The 16,975-nt window shown below is 53.8% G+C and overlaps 1 protein-coding gene across 3 annotated transcripts in view; it reads left to right on the top strand.

Annotated features, from left to right (window-relative positions):
• The window catches only part of PDE6A (phosphodiesterase 6A), a 72,583-nt gene extending 64,317 nt beyond the window's left edge, over window positions 1-8,266 (top strand). For 2 of the 3 annotated variants that reach the window (XM_055142620.1, XM_055142619.1), the window contains 5 exons: window positions 3,230-3,293; window positions 3,543-3,617; window positions 5,948-6,031; window positions 6,829-6,979; window positions 7,599-8,266. In XM_055142620.1, coding sequence (XP_054998595.1) covers window positions 3,230-3,293; window positions 3,543-3,617; window positions 5,948-6,031; window positions 6,829-6,979; window positions 7,599-7,678 — 454 coding nt within the window. In that variant the 3' untranslated portion in view covers window positions 7,679-8,266. Of the gene's footprint in view, window positions 1-3,229; window positions 3,294-3,542; window positions 3,618-5,947; window positions 6,032-6,828; window positions 6,980-7,592 lie in introns of all 3 variants that reach the window. The other variant, XM_055142618.1, reaches the window with a different exon arrangement.
• Window positions 8,267-16,975: the final 8,709 nt, after the last annotated feature.

The raw sequence follows: 16,975 nt of genomic DNA, 5'->3' as shown, positions 1-16,975 counted from the left end.
ATGTGGCCGAGCCCATTTCATACCCCACATATGGTTCCCCTAGCGCCTCCAGGAGTAACCTCTGAGCACAGAGCCAGGAGCACAGAGCCCCGAGCACAGCCAGGTATGACATAAACATTCTGGTATTTCCCCCACAAAAATGGTAAATAAACATTGACTTTAAGTCAACAGCTCCATTCACTCCGAACACAAGAGTCAGCCTGTCCTTGAAGCCAGACACCAGCATCTCCTTTCTAGCCCTGTCAGTCCTGAGTGGCATTTTCTTCCAGGAGAAGGCAAGTTTCTTTGTCTCCACAAGTTTTCTGCTCAGCGTAGCTGTTTCCCTCAATGACCTTCCCTCAAACAAAAATGTTAGCAATGTGGGACACTTCATTTCACTTGAGCACATGACAAGGCAGGGTCCTAATTTGCCTTATTTCTCCATTGTCGTGCCTAAGAGAGTAGGGGGAGCCCCAGGAGACAGAGATGGAGGAATAGAAAAACTGCCGGCGGGCGGAGCAGGTCCACACACATTTATTGATCTACTTCACTGTCTTTTATGGGTGTGCTTTATGGGGCCCTAAAACAAGCACAACAGTAAAATCAAAGATCCCTGGCCACAAATCCTCATGACAGTCATATTAATGAGGAAGGCTGAAATTGCGAGAATTGCCTGACGGCCCCAGAGCTGGTAAGAGCACGCAGGCTGCTTGGGCAATGGCCCGACCCATCGCAGATGTTCGTCTGCAGGCGCGGTGACTTCTGCCAAAGCACTGCAGAGCGCGTGCGACCGGGTTTCCTTTCCTGTGATGACAGGCCACAGGCACGTCTGAATTCCCAGTGTCTAGACCGGCACCCCAGCCCTAGCCCCTGATGGGGGTGGGCTGTGAGGGGGGCTTCGGGCGACTCTGCCCAAGCCTGGGCATCCTCAGGCACACCGGGCAGGCACACATCATCGCTCTGTTTACGAAACCCTTGGAGAACTTCCCCAGCCCTGTGGGGAACACCACACGACCTCTCGCCAGGTGTCAGCACCTGGCGCCCTCCTGAAGGCACACTTGGAGGTCCTTACAGTCAAGAGCACGACCCAGGACCTCTGTGTATCTCTCTGATGGTAAAAGCATGTCGCAGTCATGACACTTACATGCCCATGACAACTTACATGCAGCACTGCACAAGTTTCAAAGTCAGTGTATCAAGGGATTTCTAAGAGGTCTCAGAAAATTACTTTACTTAGCAAAGAGGTAATCTGCCTTGCAGATGGCTGCCTGGGGTTCAATCCCCGGCATCCCGTGTGGTCCTGCCGAGTGATCCCTAAATGCAGAGCCTTGGATGCAGAGTAAGGCCTAAGGGACAGCAGGTGTAAATGTGGCCCCCAAACAAACATTTACTTAAGGAACTAGACAACTGCTGTGGGCTTTACTTACTGAAGGGCATTGAAAACTGTTACTATTTCATAACCCTGGCCCCGCCCACCCCTGGGGGGTGCCACTGGTGACACAGTTCAGGAGCAAGTTGGGTTCAGAGCCCCAGCCCTCTCTATTACTCCTGGCCCCGTCCATTAGTCCCTGCAGGTCAGGGGGATGCCCGGTCCTCCCCCTTGCAGGTTTCTGACCTCCTTCCTGCCTGTCTTTGAAGTTCCAGGGGTCCTAATGCCCGCCCCCCCTTCATCTCATCTGTCCCCATTGCGATGCCAGATCAGAACTAGACAGCCACGCCAGTGCCCGAGACATTCACTCCACGGCCATGCCACCGGGTGCCAACCCGAAGCTTCTCAGTGTCCGGTGCTCGCTGCTCTGTTCTTTGTCGCAGTTTCTGCCTGAGGCAGAACCTCCCTGTGGTCCCACCCTCTTCCTGCTCGGACCCTGAGGCCCCTCTAAGAGCTGATCTTTCCCCAGTCCTATCCCCACTGAAATGGAGGCTTGTCCCAGTCACCATCGCGACCTCATATCTCTTCACAGCAGGTCTGACGCTAGTGGGGAACTCCTAACAATAATAGTGAGGTTTTTGTTGAAATATTGAATATAACCAAAGTAAAGAGAAAGTAAAGTGAAATTTATCAGTTATGCGGGGTGGGGGGCGCGGATGGGAGGTGTACTTTTTTTTTTTTTTGGTGATGGAATATGGGTACTGGTGAAGGGATGGTTGTTTCAGCATTGTATAACTGAGACTTAAGCCTGAAAGCATTGTAATTTATTCCACATGGTGATTCAATAAAATACAATTTTTATTAAAAAAATAAAATAAGGGGCTGGAGCGATAGTACAGCGGGTAGGGCATTTGCCTTGCATGCAGCCGACCCGGGTTCAATTTCCAGCATCCCATATGGTCCCCTGAGCACCGCCAGGAGTAATTCCTGAGTGCAGAGCCAGGAGTAACCCCTGTGCATTGCCGGGTGTGACCCCCCAAAATAAATAAATAAAATAAAATAAAATAAAAATAGCACACACACACAAAAAAACCCAAAAACCAAAGGGGATGGTGGCCTTGCCCCCAACAGGGGTAAGAGCTGTTCTGGGGAGAGAAGCAAAACAGCTTAGCACAGTGGTCTTTGGCCCTGCCAGCAGATAGGCCAAAGCACAAACAGTTCCTGGGAGTGACCAGAGAGAAATTTCGTGGCCAGAGGGTAGCTGGGACACATAGTTCTACCCTACATAGTAGAGAAGGCAGCTGGGAGAGGCTGGGGACAGAGCAGAGTTGATGTATGTAACATGCCCAGGAGAGAGGGTGGCAGTGATGACCCTCATGCAGGTACCCAGAGCAGCAGCACACAGGTGCAGTGCGTGTGGGCACTAGGCTGCGAGCTTTACATACCTGTGGTCCTGTTTGTCTAGAGAGGGAAACTGAGGTCTTGAGCAATGGATGCAGTCTCCCTGTCTCAATCTTGTCCTTCCTTGCAGACGCAGGACCTATACTTCCTCTGGTGCCCAAGCCGAACCCCCAGACGCAGTAGAGTGGGTGATTCCTCCACTCACAAAGGGGCGCAGAGCCAGAGAGAAAGCACAGTGGGTAGGGCTGGATCCTTAGCACTCCACACCGTCTCTGGAGCACTGCAGGAGTGATCCCTGAGCACAGAGCCAGGAGTCAGCTTTGAGCGCTGCTTGGTGTGATTTCCCCCCCCCAACCAAAAACAAACAAACAAACAAACAAAAAAGCCAGCCCACGGGGCACAGAGCTGGTGAGGCGGGTGGCGCGAGGCAGCCTTTCTCCTTCACTGGCTCTGCGCTCACGGCTGGTGTCTTCGTGCCAGGGCCATGATGATGACCGCGTGCGACCTCTCAGCCATCACCAAGCCCTGGGAGGTACAGAGCAAGGTACGGCCCCTCCTTCCCCGGCCCCTGTCCTGGTGGCAATGGACCTAACTCCACTGCACTCTGCAGGCGGCCGCTTTGCAGCCCCCTTGCTGCTCTACCAAGACCTCGGGGTCGCTGGAGGGCCTCGTCATCAGCGAGACGAAGCTGGGGGCAAGGGGGGGAGGGCTCCGGTTTGCTGAGCTGGAAACCCCCGTGGGCCTGGAGGATGGGCGTCCTGCTGACCACACCGGGCCGCATTTCCTGTTGCAGGTAGCTCTCCTGGTGGCCGCTGAGTTCTGGGAACAAGGTGACCTGGAGCGTGAGGTGCTGCAGCAGAACCCCATCGTGAGTAGAGGGGGGCACTGCCCCGGGGGCTGGGGCGTGCCCTGCGGAGGGGCTGTGACTCCCAGCAGAGGGATGTGGGGGACCCTGCCATGCGGCTGGCCTTTTTTTTTTTTTTTCCCTTTCTTTTCCCTGCCACACTTGGTGTGCTCAAGGGCGACTCCCAGCGTGATACTCAATGGTCACTCCTGGGGGTGCTTGAAGGACCAAGTGGGGACAAGGAACCCAACTGCCTATGAAGTCAGCCTCCAGGAGCGCCATCTGCCTGGCCACTTGAGAACAGATGAGGGAAGCCCATGCACGGACCTGCCTCCACCTAGACACTTCGGGGCTGGCCCCAGCAACAGGCCCTCCTGCCTCTGAGCCCTGGTGGAGTTTGGGAACCCTGCTCCCACGTAGGCGTCCTCAGCTTCCTCACCTCTGCCGAGACCAGCAGCACGGAGCATGCTGGGAGGAGCTGTCAAGGAACTGTCCAAGTTGACGGCTGGGCTGATATCCTTGGGCCCTGAGCCCAGGGGGACCAGTCAGAGGAGCCACCTAGGGCCTGAGCTAGGGCCAGGAGGGAAAGACAGGCCAGAAATGGGAAAGGGATGGGGACAGAACTCCATGGAGATGTGAGAGGGATCTGCGGTGGACACAGAGGTCAGGGGAGAGTGGGAAGCTTTGAAGAGCGAATATGTCTTCTTTTTTTCTTTTTGGGTCACACCTGGCAATGCACAGGGGTCACTCCTGGCTCTGCACTCAGGAATTACTCCTGGCGGTGCTCAGAGGACCATATGGGATGCTGGGAATCGAACCCGGGTTGGCCTCGTGCAAGACAAACGCCCTACCCACTGTGCTATCACTCCAGTCCCTGGTTTTGCTTTTTGACTCTTACTGACTTGGGGGTCACACCCAAAAGTGCTCAGGGGCTGCTCCTGGCTCAGTGCTTGGGGGCCCAGGAGGGGCTGGGGCTTAAACCCAGGCAAGGCAAGCGCTTCGGGCTGTCTAGCCATCTCCTTGGCCCAAACAGCCTCTTCGACTTGAACAGCAAGCTGCAGATTTGTGACTCTTTTCCCTTAGCCCTTGTTCAAGGTAGACAGAACTCTTGATGAACTTTGGCCACCCATCAGTCAGGTCCCACAATTCCTTACCATCTGCCATTCTGGTTTGATCTATCCATTCATTCCACTCATTCATGCTCTTTATGTGGGTTGCTTTTTTTTTTTTTTCTGGCACAAAATCTGGAAAAGTACAGCTCAGGTATTGTCATTTCATCCACAATTAGTTTTCAACTCTGGGATAAGAACTTAAAACAGAGACCGGAGAGATAGTACAATGGGTAGGGTCATTACCTTGCCAGGTGACTGACCCAGATTTGATCCTAGCACCCCAGTTCCCCAAGCCAGCCAGGTGGCTGAGTGCAGAGCCAGATGTAACCCCTGAGAACTGCAGAATGTGGCCCCCAAACCAAACCAACAAGAACATAAAACACCCACCATCACTCCTCCACATGCACACACAAGCACAATGTATCATCACGTGGAATTGACAATGATTCTTTGATAACACCCTATCTCTGCTCATCTCCCCTGCTTGGGTAATAAGAAGCAGAGAGTTATTTGAATTAGAATCCAGTCAAGGAGCAGTTTCTCATTGCCACGTCTCTTGAGTCACTTAAGCAGTAGTGATAATCTGGTTTATTATTCAGGGGTATTCAGGGGTATTATGGGTATTCAGCTACCCCTGGCGTATTCGATATGCCAAAAACAGTAACAATAGGGGGCTGGAGTGATAGCATAGTGGGTGGGGCGTTTGCCTTGCACACGGCAGACCCGGGTTCAAATCCCAGCATCCCATATGGTCCCCTGAGCACTGCCAGGAGTAATTCCTGAGTGCAGAGCCAGGAGTAACCCCTGTGCATCGCCAGGTGTGACCCAAAAACCAAACAAAACAAAACAAAACAAAAACAAAACAGTAACAATAGGTCTCGTTCCCCTGACCCTGTGAAAGAGGCTCCGATCATTAGGAAAGACGAGTAAGGAGAGGCTGCTAAAATCTCAGGGCTGAGTGTAATAGAGACGTTACTGGTGCCCGCTCGAGTAAATCGACAAACAACAACGGGATGACAGTGATACAGTGATTATTCAGGGTTGAGAGTGTCATTTGTTGAAGATGATGAGTCTTGTCGTATGTCCAGCATTTTGGATTTTGGCTGAGATCCACACAGTGGGTTGCATCCTTCCAGGGACTTTGAGTAGATTTCTCTATTGCCCTATTTCCTGCAAACCACCACTGAGTTTAGGGTTTGATGGGGACCCCGATCCAACAGTGGACACTCTCTCCCTGTGCAGCCCATGATGGACAGAAACAAGGCAGATGAACTCCCCAAGCTCCAGGTGGGCTTCATCGACTTCGTCTGCACCTTTGTCTACAAGGTAGGCCCTGTGCTTCCCCAGGCCCAACACGATGACCTCAGGACACCTGAGACGCCGATGCAAATGTTGCCCCAGACAGGGACAATGATGGGATTGTCCAGGTGCTTCTCCTCTAAGGAGGCATTTCTGCAAAAAGGCTCTGTGCTCGGGCCACTGCCAGGGGTGTGTGATGTGGGTGTGTGACATTCCCAGAGGGGTCCCTGAGTCCCCGAGAGGACTGACCTGGCAGACGACTTGCAGCCACGGGCTAAATGTCCAGGACTGCCCCTGCCAATGGCTGGAGGATGGTCCAGGCTCCTTCCAGGCATGGTCACAACCTTGTCTGTGGGCATGCTCGCTCCGTAGTGACCCACCCCTGGCCACAGCCAGGGCAGGCGGGAGGAGAGGGGGGGGCTTCCTACCAGGAGAGCCCTTCCCGCAACACTCAGACCCCTCGCAACCCTCATGCCCAGGAGTTTCTGCAACGCAGAGGCGGTAAGGCACCTCCTAACTACCCGGGCTGTGTTCAAAGCGTCTCTCGACAGCTAGCTGGACGCGAGGGACTTCTCCAACCCTCCTGACAGAGCATTTGTGCATCTCAGAGCTGTGCAGCTTGGGGTGCAGGGGCATATTCTGAGGGAGGGCGGGATGGGAAGAGGGCTGGCCTGGGAAGCACAGGGCCCGGAAGGGTGCGACCCCAGTGAAGGAATCTGGGAGTCGGACGTGGGCTGGCACTGCAGAGCTCTAAGCAGGAGGGCCCCCTCCCCTCCCAGCATGGAGACCCCCCCTTCCCCTCACCGGAGCCTCCTCCCTCGCAGGAATTCTCCCGCTTTCACGAGGAGATCACGCCCATGCTGGACGGCATCACCACCAACCGCAGGGAGTGGAAGGCCCTCGCCGACGAGTACGACGCCAAGGTGAAGCTGCTGGAGGAGCAGCAGCAGCAGCAGCAGCAGGCGGCCAGGCCAGGTCTGCAGGAGGGGAGCCCAGCCCCCGCCCCCCCCCCCAGGGCTCCCGGGGGGCTCCGCCTCCACACCGCGCTGCATCCACGCTTCCCCACGTGTCCCATGCTGTCACGGGTGTTCGCTTCACCAAGCACACGAGACAGCTGATGGCGGGGAGCAAGGAGGTCTTTATTACAATGGCAGATCAGACCGGGGCGGGGGGCGGAGGGGGGGTCTAGGCTAGATCAGCACCTGGATCCTTGGACAAAGCTCAGGGGTCCCAGAGCCTGTGTGTACAGGACAATCAGTCTGGATTCAGGGATGCTCAGGGGTTACTCCTGGCTCTGCACTCAGGAATTACTCCTGGCAGTGCTCGGGGGAACCCTATGGGATGCTGGGAATCCAACCCGGGTCGGCCTCGTGCAAGGCAAACAAACGCCCTATCCGCTGTGCTCTCGCTCCAGCTCCCAGCATGCCTATTGAAGTGCTGACTTGCACTTTTTGGTTGCCGCACTTCACGACCACCGAATGTCGCAGACCCCTGCCTCCGCCCGCCCCCCCCCCGCCCCCTCTGCCCCCTAACCCTCTTGCCCAGCCCTAGCCCGCCGCCTCCTCTTACCTTGCTCTTTCCTGTCCAGCTGCAGCTGCGGCGGGGAACCAGGCGGGGAACAGCCCGGGCCCGGCTGGGGCCGCACCCACGTCCAAGTCCTGCTGTCTCCAGTAGCGCCCCGGGCTGCCCCCGCAAGGCCAGCCGGAGACCACACACCTGGAGATGTGAAGTGCGCAGGAGAAAGAGAACCCAACTTCCGCTTACCTAATAGCTCGTAAAGATTTATTTTTCAGCCCTGGGAACTCTGCGTTGAGCAAACGGACATTCTGTCTTTCACAGACTTCCATTAAACCTGTGATTAATGCCACATTCATTACCTTGCTTATAATGACTTGTGGTGTTTTATTTTCATTTTCTGTTGTTGTTTTACTTTCATTGTTTTGTTTCCTTATAAACATCTTCCGTCATGCTCAAAGACAGAAATTGTACCAGAAACCCGTCTTCTCACCATCACTCAGTCTAACCTTATTACTCAAACAAGCTTTATCACAATTACTTCATCTGTTTTCTCAACCTTCTTTCCCTCCTTCCTTGCTTCCCCTTTCTTGCTTTCTTTCTCCTCTCTTTTCTTTCATTTATTTTTATTTATATTATTTTATTTTTTTTAAATATAGGAGTACTGCTATTTATTCAGCCACCAATTAAGCCGACAAAGCAGGCATGAACTCCACATTACTTTTATTTTTAATTTTAATTTTTTTTCTTTTTGGGTCCCACCCAGTGATGGATGCACAGGGGTTACTCCTGGCTCTGCACTCAGGAATTACTCCTGGTGGTGCTCAGGGGATCATATGGGATGCTGGGAATTGAACCCGGGTTGGCCACGTGCAAGGCAAACACCCTACCCGCTGTGCTATCTTGCCAGCCCCGAACTCCACATTACTTAAATTTTTATTTTAATAAAATTGTTCACAATAATTGTTTACATTCAGTATTTCAACACCAGTGCCACCACCATTACACCTTCCCACAACCATTATTTTAAATTTTCCCACCACCTCCCAAGCCTGCCCCATAGGCAGATGCTAAATAATTAATTTTGTATGCTTGTTATGAATAGTATGAAATGTTGCACAACCACAAAAGCAGCTGAGCGCTCCTGGATTTCTAAAATTTTTTAAAATATTTTGATTCCGGAGGCATCTCTGCGGCGTGCTGCTCTCCTCCGAGATTCGTTTGTGAGTCTCTGGTTCATGGCTGTTAATGAGTTTAAATGGCCTGCTTTTTACCTGAGATTTATTTATGGGTCTCTGAAGCAAGGCCGATAAATGAGCTTGTATAGCTGAGCTGGAGGTGTTTTGTGGGCATGACTCCCACATACCTAATTTTGGCCACTTAATTTCTTGGGAAACTTGGTCCCAAGTTGTTGGGGTCCAGTCAGAGACACAGCAGCAATTTTGGGGTGTCAGGAAGCCTGTAGGCACCCTCAGACTGCTGATGAACTCGCCCTATCACTCAGGTACAGGTTGACCTACTGGGCTACTACACCCCCTCCCTTTCTTTTGTTTTCTGTTTGGGGGCCACACCTGGTATTGCTCAAGAGCCACTCCTGGCTTGGTGCTCTATGGTCACTCCTGGCAGTGCTCTGGGGACCACCTGGTGCTGGGGACTGAACCCGGGCCCCCTGTATACAAAGTATGCACTCTGCTCATTGCTAACTCCAGCCCTGAATGTTTCTTTTTCATTTGTTTCTTAGCTGAAGGATTTAACAATGGATTTAGGCACTATTATTATCTGAATTCATTCTACCTCTTTTTTAAAATTTTTTTTTGACTTACACCTGATGGTGCTCAGGAATGACTCCTGACTCTGCACTCAGTGATCACTCAGTGGCGGCGTTCAAGAAGCCATATGGTTGGGGCTGGAGTGATAGCACAGCGGGTAGGGTGTTTGCCTTGCATGCGGTCAACCCGGGTTCCATTCCCAGCATCCCATAGGGTCCCCTGAGCACCACCAGGGGTAATTCCTGAGTGCAGAGCCAGGAGTGAGCCCTGAGCATCGCCGGGTGTGACCCAAAAAGACAAAAAAAGCCATATGGGGTGCCTGGGATTGAACCTGGGTCGGCTGCATGCAAAGCAAGTGCCCAACCCTCAACACTACCGTTCCAGTTCCCCACATCTTTATGGAAACGTGGGCACTTCCTGACATAATCATCCTTGTCCTGGCAACAGACACAGCTGGTGTGGTGGGTGCTGGGACTAGTTCTCTGGTGCATCACTACAGAACCAAGGACTTGGGTTCTTCCCAGCGCTGTAGGTGCTGTTGGCAGATGGGACACCTGCCCCTTTGTGGGTAGGGGCTCTCCTAGGATGACCAACACCCACGGGCTGGTCCCCAGCAGCTGTCCAGGCCTGGTCACTGGGGCCTGACAGGGGACAGTCTGGTCCTGCTGAACTCCAGCCTCCTTGTGGGCAGAGCCAGGCTGTTGACTCAGTTTCTTCCTCTGCTGCTCCCACCCACCGCCCCCTTCCTTTCTGAGGTGTCAGGCCCAAGGATGCAATCCTCAGAAACCTCGAAGGTCCAGTGCCAAGGCTGCTTCCTGGGCAAGCTGGTTTGTCCTAACTCTCCCTCAGGAGAGCTCGTTGGCTGGGATTGACAGCTCGTTGGCTGGGATTTGATGCAAACAAACTTCGTTCCTTAAATATTTCTCCCATCTCCAATGACAGCGGGGCTCCTCCCACTTTCTCCTTACCAGGGATCTGCTGCAGAACCGTGGGCAGCTGGGCCGGGTTTGGCTTCACCATGTTTCTTCATCATCACCTGTAAGATGCTCCCCTGTTCCAGACCTTCTACACTGGGCATTCGATCCAGAACTTCTCATCTTCCCATATAAAATCTTTTTTCTTCTTTTTGGTCGCAGGGTTACTCCTGGTTCTGTGCTCAGGAATCAATCCTGGTGGGGCTCATGCAAGGCAAGCACCTTACACACTGTACTGTGCCTCAGGCCCCCATATAAAATTGTATGCAGCAGCCAATATTTTTAGAGCAATTGATTAGGGGATTATGGTTTCTCCAAATTGTTGGTAAACCACCAGTTTACTTTACCTCCCCTTAAAAAAATTAAACTTATTTTTAAGTTGGGCTGGAGCAATAGCACAGCAAGTAGGGCGTTTGCCTTGGACGTGGCCAACCCGGGTTTGATTCCTCCGTCCCTCTTGGAGAGCCTGGCAAGCCACCGAGAGTATCCTGCCCGCACGGCAGAGCCTGGCAAGCTACCCGTGGCATATTGGATATGCCAAAAACAGTAACAAGTGTCACAATGGAGACGTTACTGGTGCCGGCTCAAGCAAATCAATGAACAATGGGAGGACAGTGATACAGTGACTTTTAAATCGAATCACCGTGAGATACATAGTTACAAAGTTGCTCCTGATTGAGTTTCAGGCATATAATGTGCCAATACCCTTCCCTTCACTAGTGTACATTTCCCACCTTCAATGTCCCCCAGTTTCCCTCCCTTTTTTACATACATGTAAAATATATATGAAACCGAGCTTATATATTATCATATATGAAACTGGGCCACGCAGGGGCAGGCTGGATCACCCTCACGGCACGTCCCTGGCTTCCTTTCAGCAGCACATACGAAGGTCACAGACAACACAGTGTCCCTGCAACTTCCACTGGATCGATTGGGGCTCCTGACGCAGCAGCTCCGCCCACACATGCAGGTTCTGACGTCAACCGCAAGCCCCATTCCGGAGCGCCCTCGGCACTTCCTGTCCTTCCCCGTGGGGCGCGCGCGGAACGTGTGGTGGAGTGCGCCACCTACTGGCTTCGTGTGCTCTGACAGGCCCCTGAGTCCCGAGTCCGCACCACCTCCCGCCGTCACGTGGAGGGGCAGGGTCTTTGTGGAGTCTCTCCTGGGGTCATGTCATCCCCCAATGAAATCAGGCATGTTGAGGCTTATTAGGAGCCTCTGACCAGGAGCCCAATTCCATCCTCACAAACAGCCTCTTGGGGAGAAACTCGAGGCTCCTGGATCTCGGACTAAGCATCCAGAGGTGAGGACGCACAGGCCTGGGGTGGGGTCAGTGTGCAAACCAGCAGCCAGGCACCAGCCTCCCAGCGCCGATCCCGAGCCCCTCCCAGTACCACCTCCTCCCCACTGAGCGTCAGCTGCTGGCAGGCGCATGACCTGTGCGTTCATCCCGGCAAACCTCGTTCTGAAGAAGGCCTTTCACCTGGTACGTGCTGGGCCGGCCTGACACAGGCGCGGAATCCTGGACCACCAGGGTTCCTTTCCGCTTCTTGTTCCACTGAACACAGCCTGGAAGGGGTCATCGCTGGGATTCGGTGCTGAGCCGAGTCCCAGCTAGGAAGGCCCAGATGCTGGACCACCTTCCACCATCACAACCTCCCGCCCACAACCACCAACACACACACACACACACACACACACACACCCTGAGTCCTAGCTAGGAAGGCCCAGATGCTGGACCACCTTCCACCACCACCACCTCCCGCCCATAACCACCAACACACACACACACACACACACACACACACACACACACACACACACACACACACACACACATACCCCCGAAGTCCCGAGCCCCTGGAGGGCTCTCTGCTGTCCATCACACAGATCCTGCCAGAGGACCCCGCTGCTCAGGCGCTATCTCCCCATTCATCTTGGTCACCAGAGTCCCGTCCGACCAGAGGAATCCCAGCAGAGGGCCAGCGAGACAGCACAGCGGTAGGCCTGCTTTGCATGCCGCCAACCCTGGTTTACTCCCTGGCGGCCCATATGGTCCCATGAGCACTGCCAGGAGTGATTCCTGAGTGCAGAGCCAAAAGTAACCTCTGAGCATTGCTGGGTGTGGCATCTCCTCCTCCACCCTGTCGCCTCCAAACAACAACTACAACAACAACAACAACAAAAAAATCCCAAGAGAGAAAACAAGCCACCAGCAGGGAGGATGGAAGTAACCTGAGAATAGTTCTGAGGGCCTAGCACCCAGAGGGGCCTCTTCTATGGCATTTTCCTTCCTGAGGTTTCATCCCCACGAGTCTCTCACAGTCAAGCTGCACTTCAAAACAGAGTTATACCCAGTCCCAGCTGAGACCTCTGGGGAGTGATTTCCAGAGTGGAGATGGGCCATGTTCCTGCCCTACCAGAGCCCCAGCACACAGGCCGGCAGCTGCCGCCGTGCCTCTGAGCTCTACAAGGATGCTACCCTGCTGAAGATTTCAGGTACCCTGGTTTTCTGGTTCAAAATTCCGGGCCATGGGGCTGGAGAGATAGCACAGCGGGTAGGGTGTTTGCCTTGCACGCGGCCGACCCGGGTTCAAATCCCAGCATCCCATATGGTCCCCTGAGCACGGCCAGGAGTAATTCCTGAGTGCAGAGCCAGGAGTAACCCCTGTGCATCGCCAGGTGTGACCCCCCCCCAAAAAAAAAAAATTCCGGGCCTTCTTGCAGTCGGATGAGTCCCTGGCAGGCCCAGCAGCCACACCCATGCCCCCAGCCGCTGCATGTAAGTTCTGTCTACTAGCCCTGCTCCAGGCTCATAATTAAATCTCCAAAGAGATCAACTAGATGCAAAATAAAATAAAATAAAATAAAGCTGTTTTGGGGCAAGATACAGGCTAAGGCCCAAAGAGGGCTGTGTCACACTGGGAACCCCACAGGAAGATGGGTGCTGGAAGCCACGTGCCCCCCCGCCCCCTGCCCCCCGACCATGAAAATAACACAGGCATCGGCTCCTACCCACTGCTGTGAACATGCCTGCCCAGGAGTGTCCCGGGTCCCCCGTCCCACCAATCAGTCACTTAGTGGGACAAACAGAGCATAGAAGTCGAACCAGCGAGTCCTTAATTCAGTTTTACAAAGGTTGTGGCCAGAAGCCAGGAGTGAGCTGTGAGCTCCGTGGGTCTGAGTGGTTCAGACTGAACCCCCAAAAAAGGCTGTGAAGGAAGAAGGAGTTGAGGAGTCCCCCCTCCCCCGAGGAGGCTGAGAGTTCAGCTCATAGGCCAAGAAAGATACACGTGGGCAGGGCTGTCGGTGATATTGTCTTTTTAATCTCCATAGTGTATTTGTTAAGTTTATTTATAAGCCGATCACTTCACTATTTACAGTACATGAGCATAGAGATTCTACAGTTTCTGTGATGTAAACAATAACCCCCGTGCGGGAGTTTGAGAAAAGAAGCCAGTTTTGAAGTATTTACAGACGTTAAAATAGAACTTTATACTCATGGAATAATAATACATAGAGCAATTTGGTTAAATTATCTATGAAACTATAGAATCTGACAATGTACAAATACAGGAAAACATTTTCTCATTTGGAAGGTAAGACAGAGAAATCACACGGGAAATAAAATAGGGATGCTGACAACCACAATAATTAAAAGCAAGGAAGTCTCCTTCCTTGCCTCTTACAGATAAAGTATTTATATAAATAAGGACACAACCCAATGAAATGGAAAAAATATATAAAAATCCTCTACCAATTAAAAAAATAGCAAAACTAAAAACTCGATTCTCAGTCATTTAGCAGTGCCCTTTAAAAAATTAAAATTCAGCTTTCTATTATAAATAACAAAGCAGATGTGTCCCTCTTTGTCGGTGAAATTCTTGCACCTTTCTCAAGAAATGCATCAATGTAAATCCACGCATACACACGAACAGACGACAGACCAGCGGGTGGCACCCATCTGCTCTCATGCTCTGTGCAGATACACACGTACGGGCACACACAGACACACACAGACACACACACACACAGACACACACACACACACACAGAGCCTTGCTCGCAGGCACCCCAGGCTGTAGTTACCTTGTTGAGCTTCCTAATGATTAATGCCCCCTAGGGTGGTACCCCTGGGGATGCCCAAACCTCACAAGTTTAGCCAGTCCCTGTTTTGACCCTGTCACAGAGCCAGAGAAAGCTCTGGCTTCCTATTGCTCAGAATTCTCCAGGCTCACAGCCACCCCAAGAGAAAAGGGTTCACAGCAGAGATTGGGAGGTCCAGTAAGGCCAGTCACAGGTACCATCTCCTGGAGGGCCCGGGAGGACCTCAGCCACAATGGCTGTCTCTGGAAGCAGCAGACGCCTCTAGTCCAATGCTCACACGGGGGAGGGGGGAGGGGGTGGGGTGCAGGGCAGGGCGGGGCGGGGAGGGGGGCATTTCCAGAGCAGACCCCACATCAGGTCAGGTTTCTGTCCAGATGGTTCTTTCCCAGACACCATCTGGAAATCCAAGCAGAGCACTTGGACTTCCTGCTCGGAGGAGCACCCTGATCACGAGACCCCTGGAGATTGCCAACCCGTTTCCATTGGAATCACACATCCCTCAAGAAACAAAGTTGGGAGTAGTTTATGACTTATTATTCCTAACACATACACGTGCACACACACACACACACACACACACACACACACACACACACACACACTTGACAAAATATTCAAATACAAAAAAAGAAATAAATAAAAAGCAACAAACCAGTTTGGCTACTCGGCAGGCCACCTCAGAGGCAAGGCCGGCCCCCCTCCCCACACCCAAACGCATGGCCTCGGCCCTGTCCTGAGGGCAGTGCGGGGGCCCGGCCGGGGTCACTGAACAAGGGTGGCCGCCGGGCAGCCAGTATTGCAGTTCCAGTAACCCCTCTCCTGGGCACTGAGAGCTCACGCCGCCGTTGCTCTCGGACACAAGTGCATTTCTGTCTGAGTGAGTGGTTGCTGCTGGAGACTCCTGACTGCTGGGACACAGCTGGGACTGCTGGGGCCGTGACGACAGGGAAGGGGCTGGAAAGGACTCCTTTGCCTTCCGCCTGGGGAGCTGGTGGGTACAGTCTTTGGCCACTAGGTGGCGACTGGACGCAGATAAGGCAGAGAGCTGAGGTGGAAACAGCCCATCCCTTCCAGCCACCGGGCCGCCTAAGTGGGAAGGGAGGCTGGCGGGGGGGCTTCCTGGAGGACCCCCGGACAAACACAGCATGGAGGGGCGAGGGTCCCGATCGATCTACACACATCTCCCCGGGAGGCTCTGTGGCACACAGCCAGGACCGAGAACCGACATAACGGTGGGCTTTTCGAAGCCACATTCCGACCCCCACCCATGGGAAGCTGGCTTTTCCACCCTAGCTACTTCCAGATGTGCAAGGGATTCTGAGGAGCTGGAGTCGCTCGCCTGCTCTCCCCCCAACAATCCCTGCCGCCTCCGTCTCCACGTCTCCACGGCTGTACCATTAAGGAAACCAAAAAAAAAAAAAAAAAAAAGTTGCCCCAAACATATGCAGTGTGATCCGTGCCTCCTGCTGCCTCATATGCTTTACAATCATTTGAAGGAAACGTGTGAAAAGTGCCTAAGTTAAGCCTTTTTTGGGGAAAAAATAAGTATATTGCTAGTATTTTCTGAGACCAAGAGAGAAACAGCCAAGCGGTCACGAGATTGCGAGATTGCGATGGAAAGCTGCTTAGTAGGGGTGCGGCAAGGCTGGGGGACTCGGGACCCCGCCCAGCCCTGCGGGGCTCTGTCCCCACTGGAGAACTATGGCTTGGATCTGGCCGGAGCCGCCCTCTACCGTGGGGTCACTCTGCCAGGACCAGCAGAGACTCCCCCACTCTGACGTGAGCTGGGCACAGCCAGACAGTGGAACCAGCCTCACGGGTCAGGGCCGGGGGGGAAGGACTGAGCATACCAGCCGGGAAAGGGACACGGGTGCTCACCCGGGCCCTCTCGTCCCGTGCTGGCTGGAGGGCAGAAGCGCACGGTCACACCGCACAGTCGCAGAGGGACACCGGGGCTCCCCCGGAGATGGCTTAGAGTCACAGTCTGGCTCAGTCACTGCCACCAGCAACGCTGTCTAGCCTTCCTTTCCTTCCACCGAGCTGGGGGCCAGGATCGAAACTCCCTGCGTGGGGCCTCGGAGGCCAGGCCGGCTTCACAGCTGGCTTTCCCTGCCGCTGTTCTGAAGCGGCCGGCCTCGCTCTCAGCCCCCACCCCTGTCCCAACCCCTCCAAGAAAGGGGTGCCACACACAACCAAAGGAAATCCGTTGGCCAGTGGTGCTGTGTTTCTCGAAGTGCTTTTATTGGTTCCATGCAATCCGCCTGACCCTCCTCCGGGACGCCCACGGCAGCCGGTGGGGACGCGGCCCAGCCCCCGTCTTGGCATGCCCGTGCTTTCCCGGTGCGCACACTTACCCTGTGCATCCAGACCTGAAGCCCTCTGTGCGTGCAAACACCCCAGGGACTCGGGGACCATTCGGACATATTGTACATCGGTTCTAACCTGCGTCCCGTGGCCCCGGGGAGGAGGGGTGAGGGCAACCCTCTTCTTTGGCCAATGAAACCATCAGGTTCACTCCACTTGCTACTGTATGCCTCATTTCTTGGTCACATCTGATGCTGGGATAGAGCCCTCCCACCTCCCTCCCACCCCACCCCGCCCCC

Source organism: Sorex araneus, chromosome 6, assembly GCF_027595985.1.
Source record: "Sorex araneus isolate mSorAra2 chromosome 6, mSorAra2.pri, whole genome shotgun sequence".
Lineage (NCBI taxonomy): Eukaryota > Metazoa > Chordata > Mammalia > Eulipotyphla > Soricidae > Sorex > Sorex araneus.
Note: the sequence above shows the minus strand (reverse complement) of the source record. Positions and strands in the feature narration are given on the sequence as shown.